At 31.6% G+C, this 21,476-nt stretch overlaps 1 protein-coding gene across 2 annotated transcripts; it reads left to right on the plus strand.

The window, feature by feature from the left end:
* The first annotated feature begins 4 nt into the window (after positions 1-4).
* On the plus strand, positions 5-21,212 carry LOC139519315 (transmembrane anterior posterior transformation protein 1 homolog). 2 transcript variants are annotated; one of them, XR_011663564.1, is made up of 12 exons: positions 5-183; positions 2,943-3,073; positions 4,021-4,145; positions 4,944-5,106; positions 7,492-7,627; positions 7,933-8,030; positions 8,490-8,640; positions 9,862-9,971; positions 10,207-10,266; positions 13,966-14,111; positions 16,558-17,431; positions 17,592-21,212. XR_011663564.1 is itself a non-coding variant. In XM_071311305.1 (11 exons), exons 1-11 carry the CDS (start codon positions 153-155, stop codon positions 17,105-17,107), a joined length of 1,701 nt encoding a protein of 566 aa, XP_071167406.1. In that variant the 5' UTR covers positions 5-152; the 3' UTR covers positions 17,108-21,212. The 2 variants fall into 2 exon arrangements, 1 of the variants encoding a protein (XP_071167406.1); XM_071311305.1 differs by having other exon boundaries at positions 16,558-21,212.
* The last annotated feature ends 264 nt before the right edge of the window (positions 21,213-21,476 follow it).

Genomic DNA, 21,476 nt, shown 5'->3' on the forward strand with positions numbered 1-21,476 from the left:
GACAAGATAGACCTTAATTGGAAGCATCGGAAAGACTCAGATTTGTTTACAGACGAAATGAAACTAAAAATGCCTTGCTACATATCGCATTTGTTTGATTTCTCTCAGTACCTTTAAGAGTGTCCGACTGGCAGCAAAATCAAAGACTAACGATGAATAAAACTTCGAATCAGCAGACACCTCGTAATGACGGTTTTCCCTATATATTTTTGATTATATTTTTAGACCTCCCGGTTTGTCCTATGATGTTGAACTGTTGAAAAAATATTTGTCACTTCTCCCGTTTGGCAGTAAAGCACTATGGAAGGGCATCCGTATTGAAATGAAGGATGTGTAAATGATTGAGAATCTTTAACATTTTATACCATATCTATTTTTTACCATGATTATTTCGTACCATATTGTATGCTAGAAAATCTCTATGAATGCCTTTATATACATGTACCATATGGACTATGCACTTATATATACCCCCCTAGTCTTATAATTTCGTTTCTAAGACTATGATAATCTTGTTAATTTCGGAAGCAGGACAAATCGCCCCACTGTCAAAACGCCCCACACCAAATTGCCCCACTTTTTCACCAACTCGCCCCACTTTTTAAAAAATAGCCTCACTTGTGAAGAGGGTTAAATCCTTCCCCGTTCAACTCGCCCCACTTATTGAAAAAAGGTAAAATCTACTTCAATATATAATTTTCAGGTCTTCCATCTATAGCCCCACTCAGAGACATGTGTGTGTTTATATGTCTCTGCCCCAATTAAATGAACACTAACTTACACAGAACACCAAAAAAAACGAAATTTATTAAACCATTATTTTTTAAGTTGAATGATGTTTAACATTCTTAAATTATAATTGCAAATACATATTCGTATCATTCATTGGAGAATAACTTTATACTTGTAAGCTTAGTTGTACATTTGTATAACAATTGAAAAGAAACATTTTAATTGTATCATAATCATACAATTGAAGGATTTCAATTAACAGCAATTTGATGTTATGCACTTCCCCAAGGTTTTCATAGGTATTGAAGTGGGACAGGGACATTGATATACAACGGGATTGCATCTTTTTTCATAAGCGGGGCAAGTTGACACTAATAAATTCATTGTGGTTTATCTATTTGTCCCGAGTGGGGCTAGTCAGCAAACCTTATTTCAGCGGGATTTCAACCCTTTTCATAAGTGGGGTATGTTGTTCAACCTTTTTGCAATGGGATTTTACCCTTTTTCATAAGTGGGGCGATTTTTTATAAAGTGGGGCGAGTTTGTGAAAAAGTGGGGCGATTTACCAGTGGGGCGAATTGTCATTGATTCTTAATTTCATAAGCATAACTTTCACGGCCAGCATTATATGACTTTCTATAAACTTCTACTTCTTTAGATATATCCAGTTATCCGTCAAATTTTCAATTAGTATGAGGCAGGCATTACCTGTGAATGGAGACGAAGTCTGTGTGAATAATTTTTTTAATTCAAACATGTTAATAAAAGAAACGGAAATACCGTTACGTTTCTGATTTTGGTTCTGTTGTTAAGAATTTAGTTGTGACGTTATTTAAGTTATGACATCATATTCAATGTAAACAAAGAAACTATCAGGTAAAGTTTTTTTCGTAACAATCAATTATTAAAAAAGAATTGGTATTGATTTCCTTCCTTATATTTTACTAAACTGATAAATATATCTAGTATTCAAAGTCTCATGCAAACAAGACAGGAAAAGGAAGTAGATTTCTGCGCAGATGCTTGGATTTAAAAAAGTCTGAAAAAAAAGATAAGGATTTTGAGTTCATTAGTAGAATGAAAATTTCGGGAATTTTCCCGATTTTTTTTTTTTTTTTTACTTTGATTTTTCTACCATTATTGTGGATTTCGTCCCCATGTTACCAAAGTTCTGCTGTAGATACAAATAAATTTTTACAAATAATTCAAAAAATAAATACTAAACAAGAAAATATGGTTTGAAAATTATATAATTTACAAAAAATTTACATATATAACTACTAGAAATTACTGTTCAAATTTGTACTAACAGAACAGTCATGACAGTGGATATAATAAGCTAAGATTACAGAACGGTTATTATTTTGACTATAATCTAGATCTGTATAAACAAACACTTAAATTGTTATTGAATTAATTTGAATTTGTATAAATTCAGCACCATTTATGTGCTACAAAATGTATTCTTCAGTATTGAAGTCATATTGACCCAAAGAAGCTGATATGGATATTGCAGACTGCATTCATTGACTCATATATGTACATTACATTAAATACATTTTCCTGTTATAAAAAAATCAGAAAGGAAATATTTAGAAACATTAAAATGTTGGAATAAAGGGTTTTAACCCAATTTGTACATTTATATACTTGTACTAAGTCAGTTTAAATGTATTCAATGATTCAATACTCAATAAATAATATTTGAACAGGAGTGAAAATACACTGTCAAAAAATTTGAGTCATGAATTTAAAGTAAAGAAGTGATTTGGTCCAGCTGAATAAGGTTCAAAATTAGCACTTCAGAAGCTGTCAAAAGATTTCAAGACCCCCTTAACATAAAAGTGTCCATATTTTGAGTTAGAGCTGATGAAGTTTTCTATAATTTTGATATAAATTGTCCAAAAAGTAGTACAACAGACTGTAAAAAGTTTATTGAAAAAGCGCAGGTGGGATTTTTTAAATTTTCATTTATTGTCTAAAAGAAATGCACTACGAAATAATTGTAGTCTCGGACCAGATGTATGTCTTCTTTGCTCTGGTTTAAAACAAACTCTTGCATGCTTAAAAGAAAATAAAAATTATTTCCTCATGATTGAATTCAGTTATATACATAAGTTTTTGTATAAATTTTCCATTTTTTGTAAGTGATCATACTCACATATATTGAAATTAAAACAATAATGTAATATTCCATGCTCTTTATTTAGGAGTGTCAGTGTTTGGATATTTTAAATCGGAGTTGACAAGAGGTTACCTGCTGGAAAGTAATCAAGAAAAGTTTACAGAAAGAAGACAGAGAGTGTATACATTTATGAAAACACCAAGGGAACTTGAAAAGGTAAGTTATTTTTAAATTCAGAAATAGAACTGAACTAAGCTTGAATAAACCAATAGCTTTGATCATGTTGATTGTAGAAGTTTACATACTAAAAGTTTCCAAATGTTTTACTTATATAAGTACTATAGTAATAGTACATCTGTCTCCTATTTTCAAATAAAAGGATATTTTACATAGTTTGAATGTTAAATTTTCTGACTATTGTCTGAATATAAATAATACCTGGCATGACTGGTTCAATTATCTTTTGTTTAGATATTTGTGATGATTAACCAAAAAAGGAAAAAAAGAATATATATTTATATTTTCAAATGATTGTATCTTTCAATATAATTGCTTGATATGAGTTTGCTGTGTCCATTTTTATTATACATTTGATCTGTGATAGGATATTCTGTGTTTATGCATGAGATATACTTATAGATTATAACATGCCCTTTTCCATATTGGCCCTGGTATCATCCAGAGACTCCCATATCGGCCTCAAGGCTTTAGCAGAGGGCCGATATGGGTTGAGGGATGATACCAGGGCCAATATGGAAAAGACATGTTATAATCTATTTATCACATATTTAAGTTCTGCAGAAAAAAGAAAACACAGTTCAATTTTAACAATTTAATGAAACATAATAGGTAAAAATCTGAAACATTTAATCACAAAAGTGTCGTTAAGGATGCAATGACGTCACGTCTTTTGGAATCAGGGCACAATAACCAATAACCTCTTTTTTGCCCCGGGGAATTTTGAGGTTATTACATATGCAAAACCCAACGTATTCGTAACAAATATGTGATAATAAGTGTTACTTATAAGAAATAGTTACAAACTTTTTTCGTTATTTTACTTACTCATGTTTAGAATCTTGTTGATTGTTTTTAGTCACATTTGATTTTATGTTGGTACTATGTTTATAGATTTTAAATACATATTTCATTTCTATTTTCAGTTCTTGTTTTATGGGTATTTGCACTTAATGGATGCATTCCTATTTATTTTTACATTCCTACCTCTCAGAATACTTGTAGCATTCCTCAAGATATTAACTCATCCATGTGGGTTACTCTCATCCAGGTAATTTATATATACATATGATAGTTCCAGCATTCTTTACCATACATATGACATAGTCGAGTAGGCAAATGGTTTTAAACTAGTAACTTTTTGGGGCCCTTGATAGCATGCTGTTCGGTTTGAGCCAAGGCTCTGTGTTGAAGACGGTACCTTGACCTATAATGGATTGCTTTTATAAATTGTGACTTGGATGGAGAGTTGTCTCATTGGCACTCATACCACATCTTCTAATATCTAACTAAAGGTTAGGATCAGCGTGATCTTTCATTCATTAATTATTATTGTATAGTTATCACAGTATCTCAGTAGAAACAAAACTTTGGTAGCTTCATTCCAACATACAGATTTCTTGCACATTCCCCTAAACTTCATAGGTCATACTGCTTATATTATAATGTCACAGTAAAAACCAATTTTTGATGATGTTAGTTATTCCGACTGACCTGGAGACAACTAGTGTAAATGATTCACAAAAAACAACCAATGGTTATGTATATGTTAAAAATTATGTTGGATAATCCTACTGAATAACTAGCACAGCTGCCTTAACAATAAAAAGATGAAAGATTTTAAACACTAATGTTGATATTTCCTCTGCACTTACACATTTGTAAGTTAATTGCTGTAATCATGGTTGAGTGGTCAGCTATTTACAAATTCAATCAGACGAGGACACGATAAAAAAAGAAATATGGATAATTGACATAGAGACAGCAATCTTAAAACTTAATGAAAATAGAATGACAGAAGATGTTCTTTGTATACATAGATATTTCAAATTAACGTTGTTTTTTTTAGGACCAGACATATATTAGAGCCAGCCCAAGCTTGTGATATTCTGAAGGGTATTATTCTAGTAGTATGCTGTATTATAGTCAACTATATTGACACGTCCATGATGTACCACCTAGTTAGAGGTCAAGCTGTTATCAAACTGTATGTCTTCTATAACATGTTGGATGTAAGTATATAGACACGTCCATGATGTACCATCTAGTTAGAGGTCAAGCTGTTATCAAACTGTATGTCTTCTATAACATGTTGGATGTAAGTATATAGACACGTCCATGATGTACAATCTAGTTAGAGGTCAAGCTGTTATCAAACTGTATGTCTTCTATAACATGTTGGATGTAAGTATATAGACACGTCCATGATGTACCATCTAGTTAGAGGTCAAGCTGTTATCAAACTGTATGTCTTCTATAACATGTTGGATGTAAGTATATAGACACGTCCATGATGTACAATCTAGTTAGAGGTCAAGCTGTTATCAAACTGTATGTCTTCTATAACATGTTAGATGTAAGTATATAGACACTTTAATTGTGTACATGTACCACCTTTTTAGAGGTCAAGCTGTTATCAAACTGTTTGTCTTCTATAACATGTTGGATGTAAGTATATAAACATGTCCATGGTGTACCACCTAGTTAGAGGTCAAGCTGTTATCAAACTGTATGTCTTCTATAACATGTTGGATGTTAGTTTATAGACACGTCCATGATGTACCACCTTGTTAGAGGACAAGCTGTTATCAAACTGTATGCCTTCTATAACATGTTGGATGTAAGTATATAGACACTTTAATGGTGTTCATGTACCACCTTTTTATAGGTCAAGCTGTTATCAAACTGTATGTCTTCTATAACATGTTAGATGTAAGTATATAGATACTTTAATGGTGTACATGTACCACCTTTTTAGAGGTCAAACTGTTATCAAACTGTATGTCTTCTATAACATGTTGAATGTAAGTATATAAACATGTCCATGGTGTACCACCTAGTTAGAGGTCAAGCTGTTATCAAACTGTATGTCTTCTATAACATGTTGGATGTAAGTTTATAGACATGTCCATGATGTACCCCTTGTTAGAGGTCAAGCTGTTATCAAACTGTATGTCTTCTATAACATGTTAGATGTAAGTATATAGACACTTTAATGGTGTACATGTACCACCTTTTTAGAGGTCAAGCTGTTATCAAACTGTATGTCTTCTATAACATGTTAGATGTAAGTATATAGACACTTTAATGGTGTACATGTACCACCTTTTTAGAGGTCAAGCTGTTATCAAACTGTATGTCTTCTGTAACATGTTGGATGTGAGTATATAAACATGTCCATGGTGTACCACCTAGTTAGAGGTCAAGCTGTTATCAAACTGTATGTCTTCTATAACATGTTGGATGTAAGTTTATAGACATGTCCATGATGTACCACCTTTTTAGAGGTCAAGCTGTTATCAAACTGTATGTCTTCTATAACATGTTGGATGTAAGTATATAAACATGTCCATGGTGTACCACCTAGTTAGAGGTCAAGCTGTTATCAAACTGTATGTTATTTATAACATGTTGGATGTAAGTTTATAGACATGTCCATGATGTACCACCTTGTTAGAGGTCAAGCTGTTATCAAACTGTATGTCTTCTATAACATGTTAGATGTAAGTATATAGACACTTTAATGGTGTACATGTACCACCTTTTTAGAGGTCAAGCTGTTATCAAACTGTATGTGTTCTATAACATGTTGGATGTAAGTATATAAACATGTCCATGGTGTACCACCTAGTTAGAGGTCAAGCTGTTATCAAACTGTATGTCTTCTATAACATGTTGGATGTAAGTTTATAAACATGTCCATGGTGTACCACCTTGTTAAAAGTCAAGCTGTTATCAAACTGTATGTCTTCTATAACATGTTGGATGTAAGTTTATAGACATGTCCATGATGTACCACCTTGTTAGAGGTCAAGCTGTTATCAAACTGTATGTCTTCTATAACATGTTGGATGTAAGTTTATAGACACTTTTATGATGTTCCACCTTAAAGTGTTAACAGTGAAATACTGGTAATTGTATATTGAATATCTTTCAGATCCCCTCGAAACCATATTATATTCTGCATTGCCATTGTAATAACTATTAAGTGTCTTATATTATAAGGTTATCCATGGTTGATGTTGGGGTTTCATAACCAATAATGAGGAACAAGCTATTTTTTATGCCTAACCTACAATAAGAGATAGGCATTATGTTTTCTGGTTTGTGGGTCTGTCTGTCCATTTCTCTGTCTATCCTCCCATCCGTCTGTCCTGCTTCAGGTTAAAGTTTTTGGTCATAGTAGTTTGTGATGAAGTTGAAGTCCAATCAACTTGAAACTTTGTACACATGTTCTCTATGATACAATTTTTATCTAATTTTAATGCCAAATTAGAGTTTTGGCCCCAATTTCACAGTCCAATGAACATAGAAAACAATAGTGCAAGTTTGGCATCCGTGTGCTATGGACACATTCTTGTTTTTCTTATTTTAAAATCTTTATTTTATACTTTTAGATGGCTGATAGACTGTTCTCAAGTTTTGGCCAAGATATTTTAGAAGCATTATTTTGGACAGCAACAGAACCAAAAGATAGAAAGAGAGAACATGTGGGTGTCATACCACATCTAATATTGGCTATTATTTATGTCAGTATCCTTTTGAGAAATTATTGATACACAATCAATTAAATGTCATTATTATAATTATGATTTCTGTTTGCATGAAACATACATGGAATACAAATTTTATATTGTTAGAAAAGTCAGGTACATGGACAATTTTCTTTTAAATTATAATTACTGGTAAAATAAATGCAAAAGAAGTACATGTTCTAGTGTGGAAATGTATTGTCAGATATAAGTCTGGCTTTTAGCAAGAAATCTTTTAATTTTAAGTTTATAAAAGAAAAGAGGTCTTTCCTACATCTTAGAAATCATTTCTTAACCTATCATCAGTTATACATACATTGCTGATTTTGTTCCAGGCTACTGTATTGAATGTAGCATTTAATTCTCACAACAAAGCTTTGTTAACGATAATGATGTCAAATAATGTGAGTACAGCTTGTCTTTATTTGTTGATTCTGTTGTAACTAAAAATGAATTGTTGACACAGAGATATGTCTTGTCTCTGTGTAATTTTTGTTAGTATAATTCAAAGGTTAAAGAGGAATTGGCAAAACTTTAAAATGTAATTTTGCAAAATTTGATGGACACATAGATTGTGGGATGGTAACAAGTAATCTCATGGGAAATACATGATTGACACTGAATTACCAATAGTGGTTCATCTTAAACAAATTCAATCACAAACAGCACATGAAAAGAATGCCTATTCTATCTTCCATTGCAGTTTTGCTGGAAAGACAAACCAAGGCATTATTCTATATAAAGTTTTGAGTCTAATCTTTTGTTAAAGTATAGAATATTTCAGTTCAAGTAGGATCATAATGGATTGAAAGAAGATATTCATTTTTCAACTGATACAACTTTAAATGTTTGTTTGCTTTTAGTTTGTAGAAATTAAATCTAACATGTTTAAGAAGATAGATAAAGGATTTCTCTACCATATAGCCTGTAGTGATGTAAAAGAAAGATTTGTATATGTTATACTGCTGAGTGTAGTCTTCATTAGAAATATGACAGAATTCTCATGGAATCCAGGTATGTATCACATGGTCTGTAGAAAGATTTACAAATGAAATACATAATTAGCAGAAGGCTTTTTTTTTCTTTTATTACTAATTACATCAAAGAGATACAATATATCTCTAGACTCATTGACATCATAATTCATTTTCATGCCCACACTTAGTAGCAGGGGCATTAAGTTTAACCATTGTTTATTTGTACGTTCATCTGTTTGTCCGTATGTATGTCCTAAAATTGGTTTCTGTTCTTTAACTTTAGTTTGCCTTAACCAAATGATATAAAGAGCTTATACACAATGCTTATTACCACAAAACACAGATCAAGTATGAATTTTGGTGGTGTCATTTTAACTCTTCTAGAGTTATGGCCCTTTACAAATGGGAACATTTTCGGTTTCTGTTCTCTAACTTCAGTTTGCCTCAACCAAATGTTATAAAACTTATTACCACAAAACTCAGATCAAGTTATCATTTGGGTATGTTCACTTTTACTGTCTTAAGGGGGTTCGCGGGTCTAAATCATTTATATAGGATTTCTCTATATTTTTCTATAAATGAACTTTATCTTATAGTTAATAGAAAAATAAAATAAAAAAATGGGGTCACCGTTCATTTGCGCTCACAATCTGCCTTCGAAAGAAGCATACATCTTTGTAAAAGTGTTTTTTTTCTGTTGAACTAATAGGAGAAATAAAGGTAATATCGAAATAAAAAAAAGAAATTTATTACAGAAATCGCTCAAATTTTACAATGATTTAGTTTAAGTACAGCATATATCGAAATTATATTAAAAAATATAGGTCGCCGATGAGTTAAAAGAGATATTTCAATTTTAAAGCCAAAAAATGGCATTTTTCCACCAAAGGGAGATAATTTGGAACTTTTTCAATGATGTTTACATTTTAAAAGTCATCTGGGGCCAACACGAATTAATTGTTTTGAATGTTTTTTGTACCATATGATAAAGTAACAACTACAAAAGGTAATAAATAAAATTTGTAATGAAAAACAAATGTTTAATTTTTTACTGAAATTTTTATACCCTCGAGCCTCCTTAAGTTATGTCCCTTTTTAACTAGATATGATATGCAAGCAGGGGCATCATCTGTGTCCCATGGACACATTCCTCATGTATTTTATTATTGTATAGGACACATGTATATAGCAATTAGAATTTCAATCTTCATGGTTTGCTTTTTCATGACCGGAAAGTTTTATACATTTTGTTTTTCAGATCATATTTGGGTGATTATTCCAGACGCAGTTATGGTATTAATAGCTGAGTTATTTGTAGACTGGATTAAACATGCCTTCATAGTCAAGTTTAATGAAATACCAGCTGATGTAAGTTAACTTGATACGAGATATTGTATGAATTCAGTTTAATAATGAAATACCAACTTTTGTCCATTTTTCATGGAGCCTTAAAAATGATATAATATAAGGTGTATTATTCTTTCTTTATAAGATGTAGTTTTGATATGATTTTAGGTGTACTATTGTTTCTATGTAAGATAATGTTGATATAGTTTAAGGTATAACATTCTTTCTCTAAGATATAGTGTTTATATAATTTTAGGTGTACCATTCCTTCTCTGTAAGACTAGCAGAAGACCTTGTAGCCAACAGACAGAACAGGGTATAACCTTTTATGTATAGTTATTATGTGATGGTTTTTGTTCCATTTCTGCATTTTCAGTTATCAGTCAAATATGGCATAAGATTTTTATACAAAGTAAAACCAACAACCTTTAACATATCAGGAACTATCTGTATCACAACAAAGATAAGAGTACCCAGTGAGGGAATTGACAAGAGTGTTTAGGAAATCCTCTTTGTGTTTTTACATATATGATAAGTATTCATTGAGTTCTTGCACGCAATTTTTTGGTATTTTAGAATAATTAGCTATTTTGAAAGATGTAGAAATTACCAAAATAACCAAACTATAGGTCAATGTACGGCTTTCATTAATGAGCTGAACTCATTCTGCATAGAAACTTTATATAAAAGCCCCTTTAAGGGCAAATGTAAAACAATTCAAACAAGGAAAACTAAAGGCATGAACAAAATACAAATATGATATGCAGCAATAATCAAACACCCCTGATTAAAGGCTCATGACTTCGGACAAGCAAATAAGGGTTGTGGTTGCACATGTTACCAACATCCAACATTCCCCTAAATTTGCAACAGTGATGTAACAGCACATCATAAGAACAAGCTGTTTAAATTAGTTGAATAAGGCTTACATCCACTTCTTTTGAACTTTGATGCATAATTGTCTCTTTGGTCTCATTCAACTTGTCCTTCTTTAATCAACTCATCAGTTCAATACTATGTTTAATTTTTTTATTCTGACTGGTTAAGGTGATCAAGCTTAGGTACCTATTTTTATATGACCGCAACAAATTTTGCGGTCATATATTGGTATCACGTCGTCAGCGTTGCCCTAAGACGGATGGTTTCCGGAAAATAATGTTGGTATAAGAAAATAGAAATCAATAAAATTTTAACACAATAATTATAACCACAAAAGAAAGCTTGGGATTGATTTTGGGGGTTATGGTCCCTAAGGTTTGGGAATTAGGGGCCAAAAGGGCCCAAAACAAGCATTTATCTAGTGTCAGGACAATAAGTTGTGTATAGCTTTTTAAATTGTTCTAAAATTGTACCACAATGTTTAATACCATAAGTAAAAGGTTGGGATATATTTTAAGGGTTATGGGGCAAACAATGTAGGGATAAAGGGCCAAAAAGGGACCAAAAACAAGCATTTTTGTAGTTTAAGACAATAAATTGGAGTTATCTTTCTTTGTCCAGAATGGTTGTTGAATCACCTAAAACCAATGCTTTATAAAATCTTCTTTAAAAATTGGAGTTATCTTTCGTTGTCCAGAATAGTAGTTGAATCAACTTAAATCAATGCTATATACAATGCAATATTCATTTTTACATCCAACTGATAAATTGAAGCAATCTTTACCATTCAGTGTTTACAAGCACTTTGATTACCATTCTAGGGTTATGCCCCTCTACAAGTGGAAAAATTGAAGAATTTTTTTGTTTCTGTTCTCTTAAAGTCATAAGAAACGAGTGACCGGTGAAAAATAATGTTCTTCCAATTCTTGAACCAATGCATACAAACATCACAAACTTAGTCTTCTGTGCACGAATTTATCATTTTTTTCGTGTAAATTTCGTATAACCGTCAATTTTTTTTTTCAATCAGTCAGTGTTGTTGTGAAAATATGGCAAGTAATTAAAGTTCATGTTTTGAAGCCGAAGTTTAACGATTGTCACCTATTTGTCAACAATCGACAAAAAATCAACAAAAAAGCATGGAAATTGAGCACATGTTTAACATGTAAATTCAGATAATAGTTTATTTTAAGGACATCCATGCGTATTGTGATCACAGGATTTTTACGAGATGGGTCACACTGGGGTCACTTTGCATACGGAAAATATGTCAGGGGAATTGCTTCCTGGAAGGAAGCAATTAAAATAAAGTAAACTTCTTCTAAATATGAATAAATTAAAAAAAATTCTTCAGAAAAAAGTATATGTACATAAGTTTTATAATGAAAACTATCCATTGTGTTATAAAAAATCATATGCATTATTTTTTTTGATTTGAGGTTTCTTATGACTTTAACTAAATTTCGTCTCAACTAAATTTAATAAAATGTATATGATGCTTATTTCCTTTAAACTCAGTTTATGTTCAATTTTTGGCAGCTTCACTTTTATAGTTCTTGAGTTATGTCCCTTTATAACGTTATATGCTATATATTTTTTGAGAGGATTAATATTCAACAGCATAGTGAATTGCTTAAAAGAAAAAAAATATTTTTAAGTTCATTAGACCACATTCATTCTGTGTCAGAAACCTATGCTGTGTCAACCATTTAATCACAATTCAAATTCAGAGCTGTATCCAGCTTGAATGTTGTGTCCATACTTGCCCCAACCGTTCAGGGTTGGACATCCATGCGTATCGTGATCACAGGATTTTTACGAGATGGGTCACACTGGGGTCACTTTGCATACGGAAAATATGTCGGGGGAATTGCTTCCTGGAAGGAAGCAATTAAAATAAAGTAAACTTCTTCTAAATATGAATAAATTAAAAAAAATTCTTCAGAAAAAAGTATATGTACATAAGTTTTATAATGAAAACTATCCATTGTGTTATAAAAAATCATATGCATTATTTTTTTTGATTTGAGGTTTCTTATGACTTTAACTAAATTTCGTCTCAACTAAATTTAATAAAATGTATATGATGCTTATTTCCTTTAAACTCAGTTTATGTTCAATTTTTGGCAGCTTCACTTTTATAGTTCTTGAGTTATGTCCCTTTATAACGTTATATGCTATATATTTTTTGAGAGGATTAATATTCAACAGCATAGTGAATTGCTTAAAAGAAAAAAAATATTTTTAAGTTCATTAGACCACATTCATTCTGTGTCAGAAACCTATGCTGTGTCAACCATTTAATCACAATTCAAATTCAGAGCTGTATCCAGCTTGAATGTTGTGTCCATACTTGCCCCAACCGTTCAGGGTTGGACCTCTGCGGTGGTATAAAGCTGCGCCCTGCTGAGCATCTAGTTACAGGCTTACATAGATTATTCTAATATGTTGTTTTGATCAAGCCTACTTAAGTTTTACAGGCTTACATAGATTATTCTAATATGTTGTTTTGATCAAGCCTACCTAAGTTTTACAGGCTTACATAGATTATTCTAATATGTTGTTTTGATCAAGCCTACCTAAGTTTTACAGGCTTACATAGATTATTCTAATATGTTGTTTTGATCAAGCCTACTTAAGTTTTACAGGCTTACATAGATTATTCTAATATGTTGTTTTGATCAAGCCTACCTAAGTTTTACAGGCTTACATAGATTATTCTAATATGTTGTTTTGATCAAGCCTACCTAAGTTTTACAGGCTTACATAGATTATTCTGATATGTTGTTTTGATCAAGCCTACCTAAGTTTTACAGGCTTACATAGATTATTCTAATATGTTGTTTTGATCAAGCCTACCTAAGTTTTACAGGCTTACATAGATTATTCTAATATGTTGTTTTGATCAATCCTACTTAAGTTTTACAGGCTTACATAGATTATTCTTATATGTTGTTTTGATCAAGCCTACCTAAGTTTTACAGGCTTACATAGATTATTCTTATATGTTGTTTTGATCAAGCCTACCTAAGTTTTACAGGCTTACATAGATTATTCTGATATGTTGTTTTGATCAAGCCTACCTAAGTTTTACAGGCTTACATAGATTATTTTGATCTGTTACCTTTTTTTACAGGCGTACATAGATTATTCTGATCTGTTGGCCAGGAGGATGGGATTTACACCATTACCACTAGCCTGTCTACTAGTCAGGATATGTACCAGATCATTTAAGATATCAGGTTCCCTTGGTGTCTGTATTATAATTGCTCTATATTTATGGTGAGTAAAATTGAGGATGGAATTGAGAGTAGAATGTTTACCTCTCTTGGTATCTGTATTATAAATTGCTCTACATTTATGGTGAGTAGAATGTACTTTTTATTTAAAAATAAACCATTTTTAAGAGTAGAGACTTTAAGATAATTGCCTTGCCAATGTAGAATATCTTGCATGGTTGTGGTTGCATTGCCAATTTATTTTTAAAAATATGAATTCATTCTGCATGAGTTCAATATTGGTTTTAACCAGATTTAATGGTATTGCCTTATTAAGCCAGTGCAAATACAGAAAGAAACCTTAAATTCTTGGTTCATCCATGCCCTGGAAATCAACAAATATTGGTATCCCATGAAAAATAACAAATCCACAGTGCTATGACAATATATTTGTTTGCAAGAATTCAATTATCATATATTTTAATAATAAGGAATTAAAAAGAACATGACTTAGGGAATAATTCACAAGATACAGAAATTGGATTTCATGAATTAAAGATTTTCATCTGCATTTGAAGAGGTAAAACAGTCGGGATTCTACTTCATCAAAATTATCTCCCAATTACGCCAGTTCATTTTTACAATCGTAGAATTGGAAGCCATTGTAGGGATGACGCGCTGCCAATTTTGCTCTTGAAAACAGATAAATTTATCCACATAGCACCATTACAATTCTTATACGTCAGTTGTAATTTAAAAGACAAATTTATCTACTAGCTAATGAGCATCAGTTAATGATCTTGTTTGCATTGGTTCAACTTAAAACTATTGTCTGAACGGTAGTCAGGTGGAATTTTCAAAAATTCTTAAACATTAAAAAAAATTCTAATTGAATATTTTGTGGAAGGGCAGACAAAATATTTTCAGTGGTTGAACACTAGTTATCACACACAAAAAATTATATTTTTTCTTAGATATGCATTTTCATCATTCAACTTAAAAGACTGTCGTCAAGTACTTTTAGTAGAAAATTAGCTATTTGAATACACCTACTCTGTTTTTGTGATTCATTAGATAGGTATTTCACTTGACCCATATATTTCATTTATTGTACTGTGATTTTTTTATGTTATAAAGTCAACCTGTAGCTTTGATATATAAAAATGATAGAATCTGAAGCGAGATGATAGTTAAAATACTCTTGCTTTGTACGATTTAAAGACAAAATATACACCTCAAACACACCCTATCATGAAAAGGTGCACTCGATTTTCTCTTTTCGATACAATTGTTACCCATTTTTTGGAATTTTTTCTTGAGTCACATAATGGAAGGGCAGGCAGGAAAATTACTAATAGATTGATATGTTCTCCGTCCGTCGTAATTTTTTTTTTAAATCAGAGATTTTCTACATCCAACTTGATAGATACCCATGTCGTCGACTTGATATCTAATTGTTCTGCATTACTATGTAATAAATGAATTGAAACTTATGCTCATGGTGTTTTTAGAATAAAGCACTTGTTAATTGAAAAGAAAATTGTTGTTTTATTTGTTTCTATTAACTTTTAAAATTTTTGTTACTATAGTTAACATAACAGTAAGCATTTATCGCCTTCTCTTACAAAGAGCTTCAATTCTTTTGTTCTATTTCAACTGGGTTTCCGTCTGGTAAAAATGTTATTAAGATTATAAAACTTCAATCAAACAAGAGTTATTTCCCATGCAGTATTATAGTCAACATAGTTATCCTGTGTTACCCGTCAAATTTCTTTAAATTAGCCAATTCGTAAGCTCAGTTCTACACTAAAAGTCATTCTTTATCAATAAGATTATATAAAATAATAAAAAAATATTAAATTATTGGTTTGGGTTGGAACTTTGTTTATTGAAATGAATATATAAATAAAAAAAAGAAATACATAACTTTTGAATAACTGGTTTGAACATGGATCATATATTTATTAAATTCTGCTTTCAATATGTGTAAGTCTAGAATTGCAGGCTGATTTATATATTATTAACTTCAATTGTATATAGCAAAAAAGAGTTCCATTAAGAATATATCTGAATGTCTATTAAAATGATTCTAAAAATACATCATGACATATCTCCCGTTCCCCAACCTGCAACCACTCAACCCCGAGATAAGATTGCTACTTGACCACATACAGATCCATAGGAGGTGGACGTAACAGTATTAAACCAATCACAATATCACTAATTTATTCTAGGTGCAATAAGTATTCATATCATGAGATGAGTTTTTATAGATTAACAGTTTACCATATACCTGTGTATTCTTTACACGATAATACCTTTCCTTTACTAGAATGTGTTTGTTGTGCCTTTCCTTTACCAGAGTGACTTATATACATGCTAAAGTTGAAGGGAATATATCTTCAGGGTAATAGGACAATCCCACTTTGACACTTTTTAAACAAATGTTTATATGATATACTCAAACCTAAAAAATAGGTTGAAACATAAAGTTTTATTTTATTTTTCAGTTTGATGACATTTAAAGTCCTAACAAGTATAATAGTTCTAGGTAAAGCTTATGATCTCATTAAAGACAAACCAAAGGAAACAGAAACACCAAAATCTACAGAGAAACCATGTTCAACAGAAACAACTGATGTATTTGCTGACTCTTCACAAATTCTCACACAGTCCAGCTTTGTGGATAATATTGGACCTGATATTGAAAAACAGCCAACAGGAAATCTTAATAATTCTTTGAAAAGTAACAGCTCTATTTCACAAAAGTCTATGACGAGTGATTTATCCACAGAAAATGTGACTTTGTCAGATGACCATATAACATCACCACAAACAGTATTTACAGAAGAAATAAATATATCTAAACCAGAATTATTTTCACAAGAATCAGTATCAGACAGTTTTATAAATAAGGAAGATGATACAGTTATATTAGAAGAGAAAAAGGATAAAAATGAAGAAACTGTTCATGATATTGATAAACCTGTTAAACCATATGATAATCCTAGAGAAGATGAAGTTAGGCACAGAAAAATGACAGTAGAAAATAAAGATTAAAGAACTAAATCCTTATAAATGCAGCAGCAGCCTTTTTATACTACCGGTACTGTTTGAAAAAATCAATGTGCAATGAATGTTTGTCTTATCTACAATATAGGTCGTACAAAGCTAGAGATAGCTGTTACTTTCCAGTGTTGTTGTTAATATGTTGTTTGCAGCTTTTTTATACGACCGCAAAAATTGAGAATTTTTTGGTCGTATATTGGAATCACATTTGCGTCGTTGTCGTCCGAAGACATTTGGTTTTCATCCTCTAACTTTAGTTAAAGTAAATAGAAATCTATGAAATTTAAACACAAGGTTTATGACCATAAAAGGAAGGTTGGGATTGATTTTGGGTGTTTTGGTCCCAATAGTTTAGGAATTAGGGGCCAAAAAGGGCCCAAATAAGCATTTTTCTTGGTTTTCGCACATTAACTTTAGAATAAGTAAACAGAAATCTATGAAATTTTAACATAAGGTCTACGACCACAAAAGGAAGGTTGGGATTAATTTTGGGAGTTTAAGTCCTAACAGTTTAGGAATTAGGGGCCAAAAACAGGTCCCAAAATAAGCATTTTTCTTGGTTTTTGCACAATAACTTTAGTATAAGTTAATAGAAATCTATGAAATTTTAACACAAGGTTTATGACCACAAAAGGAAGGTTTGGATTGATTTTGGGAGTTTTGGTCTCAACAAATTAGGAACCAAAAGGGGTCAAAATTAAACTTTGTTTGATTTCATCAAATATTGAACTATTGGGGTTCTTTGATATACCGAATCTAAACATGTCCTTAGTTTTTTTATTATGGGCCCAGTTTTCAAGTTGGTCCAAATCGGGGTCCAAAATTAAACTTTGTTTGGTTTCAACAAAAATTCAATATATGGGGTTCTTCAATATGCTGAATCTAACCATGTATTTAGATTTTTAATATTTAGGACCGGTTATCAAATTGGTCCACATTGAGGTCTAAAGGGTCCAAAATTGAACTTTATTTGATTTTATCAAAAATTGGATTTTGGATATTGAAATACCACAAAGGGATGGTAAGAATTGTCTTTGGGAGTTATGTCTCAAACCGTTAAGGAATAAGGTGCAGAAAAATGGGAAAAGGGTTTCCAGGTTAATGGACAATTACTTAAGTACAAAACATAATTTAAAAGCAGTGTAAGGTTGGTAATTGAAACTCATTTTAATAGCTCACCTAAACTGCTCTTAAATTTGCCAAAAACTTTGTTATCAATAAATTCCGTTGGAAATTTGCCAAAAACTTTAGTTTAATGAACTTCATTGGAAATTTGCCAATATAAAATGTGGCATTGGAGTTATCTTTCTTTGTCCAGAATAGTAGTTAAATCAACTTAAATCATGACTGTATGACATTTTATATTTTATGATGTATTTAAATGAGTAGTTATTGTTGAAAACTCCATTAGAAATTTGAATTCAGATCATTTTTGGAATAAGGGAAAGGGGGAGGTGAACAAAAATTGGTGGGGTTCAATTTTTCTTATTTCAGATTTCAGAAATGAAAAAGAAATTTTTATCAAATATCAAAGGATTAGTATTCAACAGCATAGTGAATTTCTCAAAAGCAAAAAAAACCTTTTAAGTTCATTAGACCACATTCATTCTGTGTCAGAAACCTTTGCTGTGTCAACAATTTAATCACAATCCAAATTCAGAGCTGAATCCAGTTTGAATGGTTTTTCATTACTAGTCCCAACCCTTCAGGGTTCGACCTCTGCCGTCGTATTAAGGTGCGCCCTACGGAGCATCTGGTTATATCAAGGGTATTAAAAATCAGAGACAATCCATAATTATAACATATATCCTTTTAAAATGTCAAAATCTACCTACATTCCATTTAGACCGAAATTGTCAAACAATTTTTTATCGGAGTTTAATATTAACGATTTTTTTTTACCAATGTTTTAACATTTGGCTATTTTTGTTTTATAACTATTACAGTGAAAGAAATAATCAACAAGACAAAATCTACAAATAAATCCACATTGTTGGTATTGTCAATTGAGACTTTAAAGGAGCAATGGTTCTTAAATGGGGATGTATTTACCAATTTATTTATTTTTACCAATCATTTTGAAAACTGTAATAGTTTAGTTTAAACATATCTATTTATAGTAGATTGGGAAACAAGTTATTGCAACTTATATTAATCCCTTTCAACTTTGCACTTGAGAGTGCTGCCTTGTAGATTAGTCTTTTCTTTTTTCGAAATCTACAATGGTGTCTTTAACGTGCAAAGAGATATGGCTCTCTCTTAACCTGGGTCAGCCAATTATAATCCCCTTCCGACAGACTATCATTGTTTCTCAAGATCATGCATACAAATGGTGTCATGGGAGAGACCCAGAAGGTACTAAATATATGCCCACACAAATTGCATTGAATACAAAGGTTTTAGTTGCATTGAATCATTGTTATACTAAAATGCAATGTGAACAATGAGCCTTGGAGACCTGGTTTGTTTTTAACTTTTAGGTATATCATCAAAATGGTTTTCAATTTTCCTTTATTTAATGTTATTACAGTAATTTTTGTTTCAGCTACTAGGGTAACTTGTCAGTTCTAGTAGCTGTTATTTTTATACAACCATTCGCAAAAATGTCTGCATCGTAATCTGCGTCTGAAGACACATTGGTTTCAGGAAGTGAATGGATCTCTTTGAAATTTAATAAGAAGGTTCAATACCACATAAGGAAAGTTGGGATTGATTTTGGGGATGATGGTCCCAACTGTTTAGGAATTAGGGGCCCAAAACAAGCTTTTTCCTAGTTTCAGGATAATTACTTGTGTATAAATAATTTGAATGCTCTGAAATTGTACCACAATGTTTGATACCACCAGTAGAAGGTTGGGATTCATTTTAGGGGTTATGGGGCCAACAGTTTAGGAATTAAGGGACCAAAAACAAGCATTTTTCTAATTTCCAGACAATAACTTGTGTTTAAGTGTATGGATCTCTCTGAAATTGTACTACTAAGGAAAGGCTGGGATTGAGGTTTGGGGTTATTACTCCAAGGGCGTTTCAAATAGTGGGGGGGATTTATTTTCCCAATTTTTTTAAGGGATTCATATCTTTTTTATCAACATTTTACAAATTTCGAAGTTTTGAAAAGTTTCAGTTGCACAGTATTGCGCAATAGAATTGAAAGATCTTTGACCACATTTGCTTTGTGTCAGAAACCTATATTATGTCAAAAATTTGATCACAATCTAAATTCAGACAGTATCAAGCTTGAATATTGTGTCCAAATTTGTCCCAACTGTTCAGGGTACGATCTCTGCAGTTGTATCATGCTGCGCTCAGCAAAGCATTTGATTTACCTTTGTTTTTTAGGTGAAGCATTTCTGTGTGTTCACTCTTGTTGTTTTTGTGCTTTACCACCATTCCTAGCAAACATGTATATTTATTGTTATCATTGTTATATTTTGCTACTGTTTACATGTATCAGAAAACTTTATCTTTACAGTATTGAATACAAATTTTATTTTGTAGGTAAATCTTGAGGGGGGATAGGACCTTTATTTGGACTCCAGGATCGGGTGTTTTTACACTTGGGATTTCGGGATTGACCCTTTCTGGATCCGAGAATTCTTCTATTTTTCGAATTTCAGGACCTCAGGATTTTGTTTTTTTAAGCCCGGGATCTCGGGATTTCGTGATTTTAAGCCCTGGATTTCGGGATCAGGGCCCCTCCTAACCCCCCTCAATCTTCCTGAGTTTATTAAAGTTTTGAATAAAATAATCAGTATCTTATACTTAATTTTTAAACATACAAAATTCTGAAAGAATAAGATCTTCTAAATAAAGACTTTTTGAGCAAGTCACATTGATGTCCCTTCCAGCAACATATCTGAAAAAAATATTTGTAAAGAATAGATTTAATGTTAAATGTTTTGGTAATTTACATGTTTTTAAGGGTTGCTTTTTGTGACACTGTCAGCTGATTTTTCTGACTAACCCTGTAGAGGGTGCTTTGATTTAATAATTTACATAATGAATTGTTTTTGTGCTTCTTTCTACTATGCAGTATGACTTTTGAATATGTAAAAAATGATTTTTGTCAAATTTAAAAATAAAATAAAAAATATTATAATAAGTATTTCTTCATATAAAAGCAACTGCCTCTCAGTGGTTTCATGGAAGTGTGCTCACTTCAAGTGTCAGAGGTGGTTGGTGCCATCACTAGCATTGTTGGCAAAGAATTAGAATGATAAGTTGGTTGAAATGCTTTCCTACTGCACTTTACATATTCATCTCAGCATGAGGGTTTAGCAGGTTATATCCATATCACATTTACATATTCTCTTCCCTTACATTCATGTAATGGTTGCAATTTAACATTAAACAGTTACCA

The sequence above is a fragment of the Mytilus edulis genome, chromosome 4, assembly GCF_963676685.1.
Source record: "Mytilus edulis chromosome 4, xbMytEdul2.2, whole genome shotgun sequence".
NCBI classification, from domain to species: domain Eukaryota; kingdom Metazoa; phylum Mollusca; class Bivalvia; order Mytilida; family Mytilidae; genus Mytilus; species Mytilus edulis.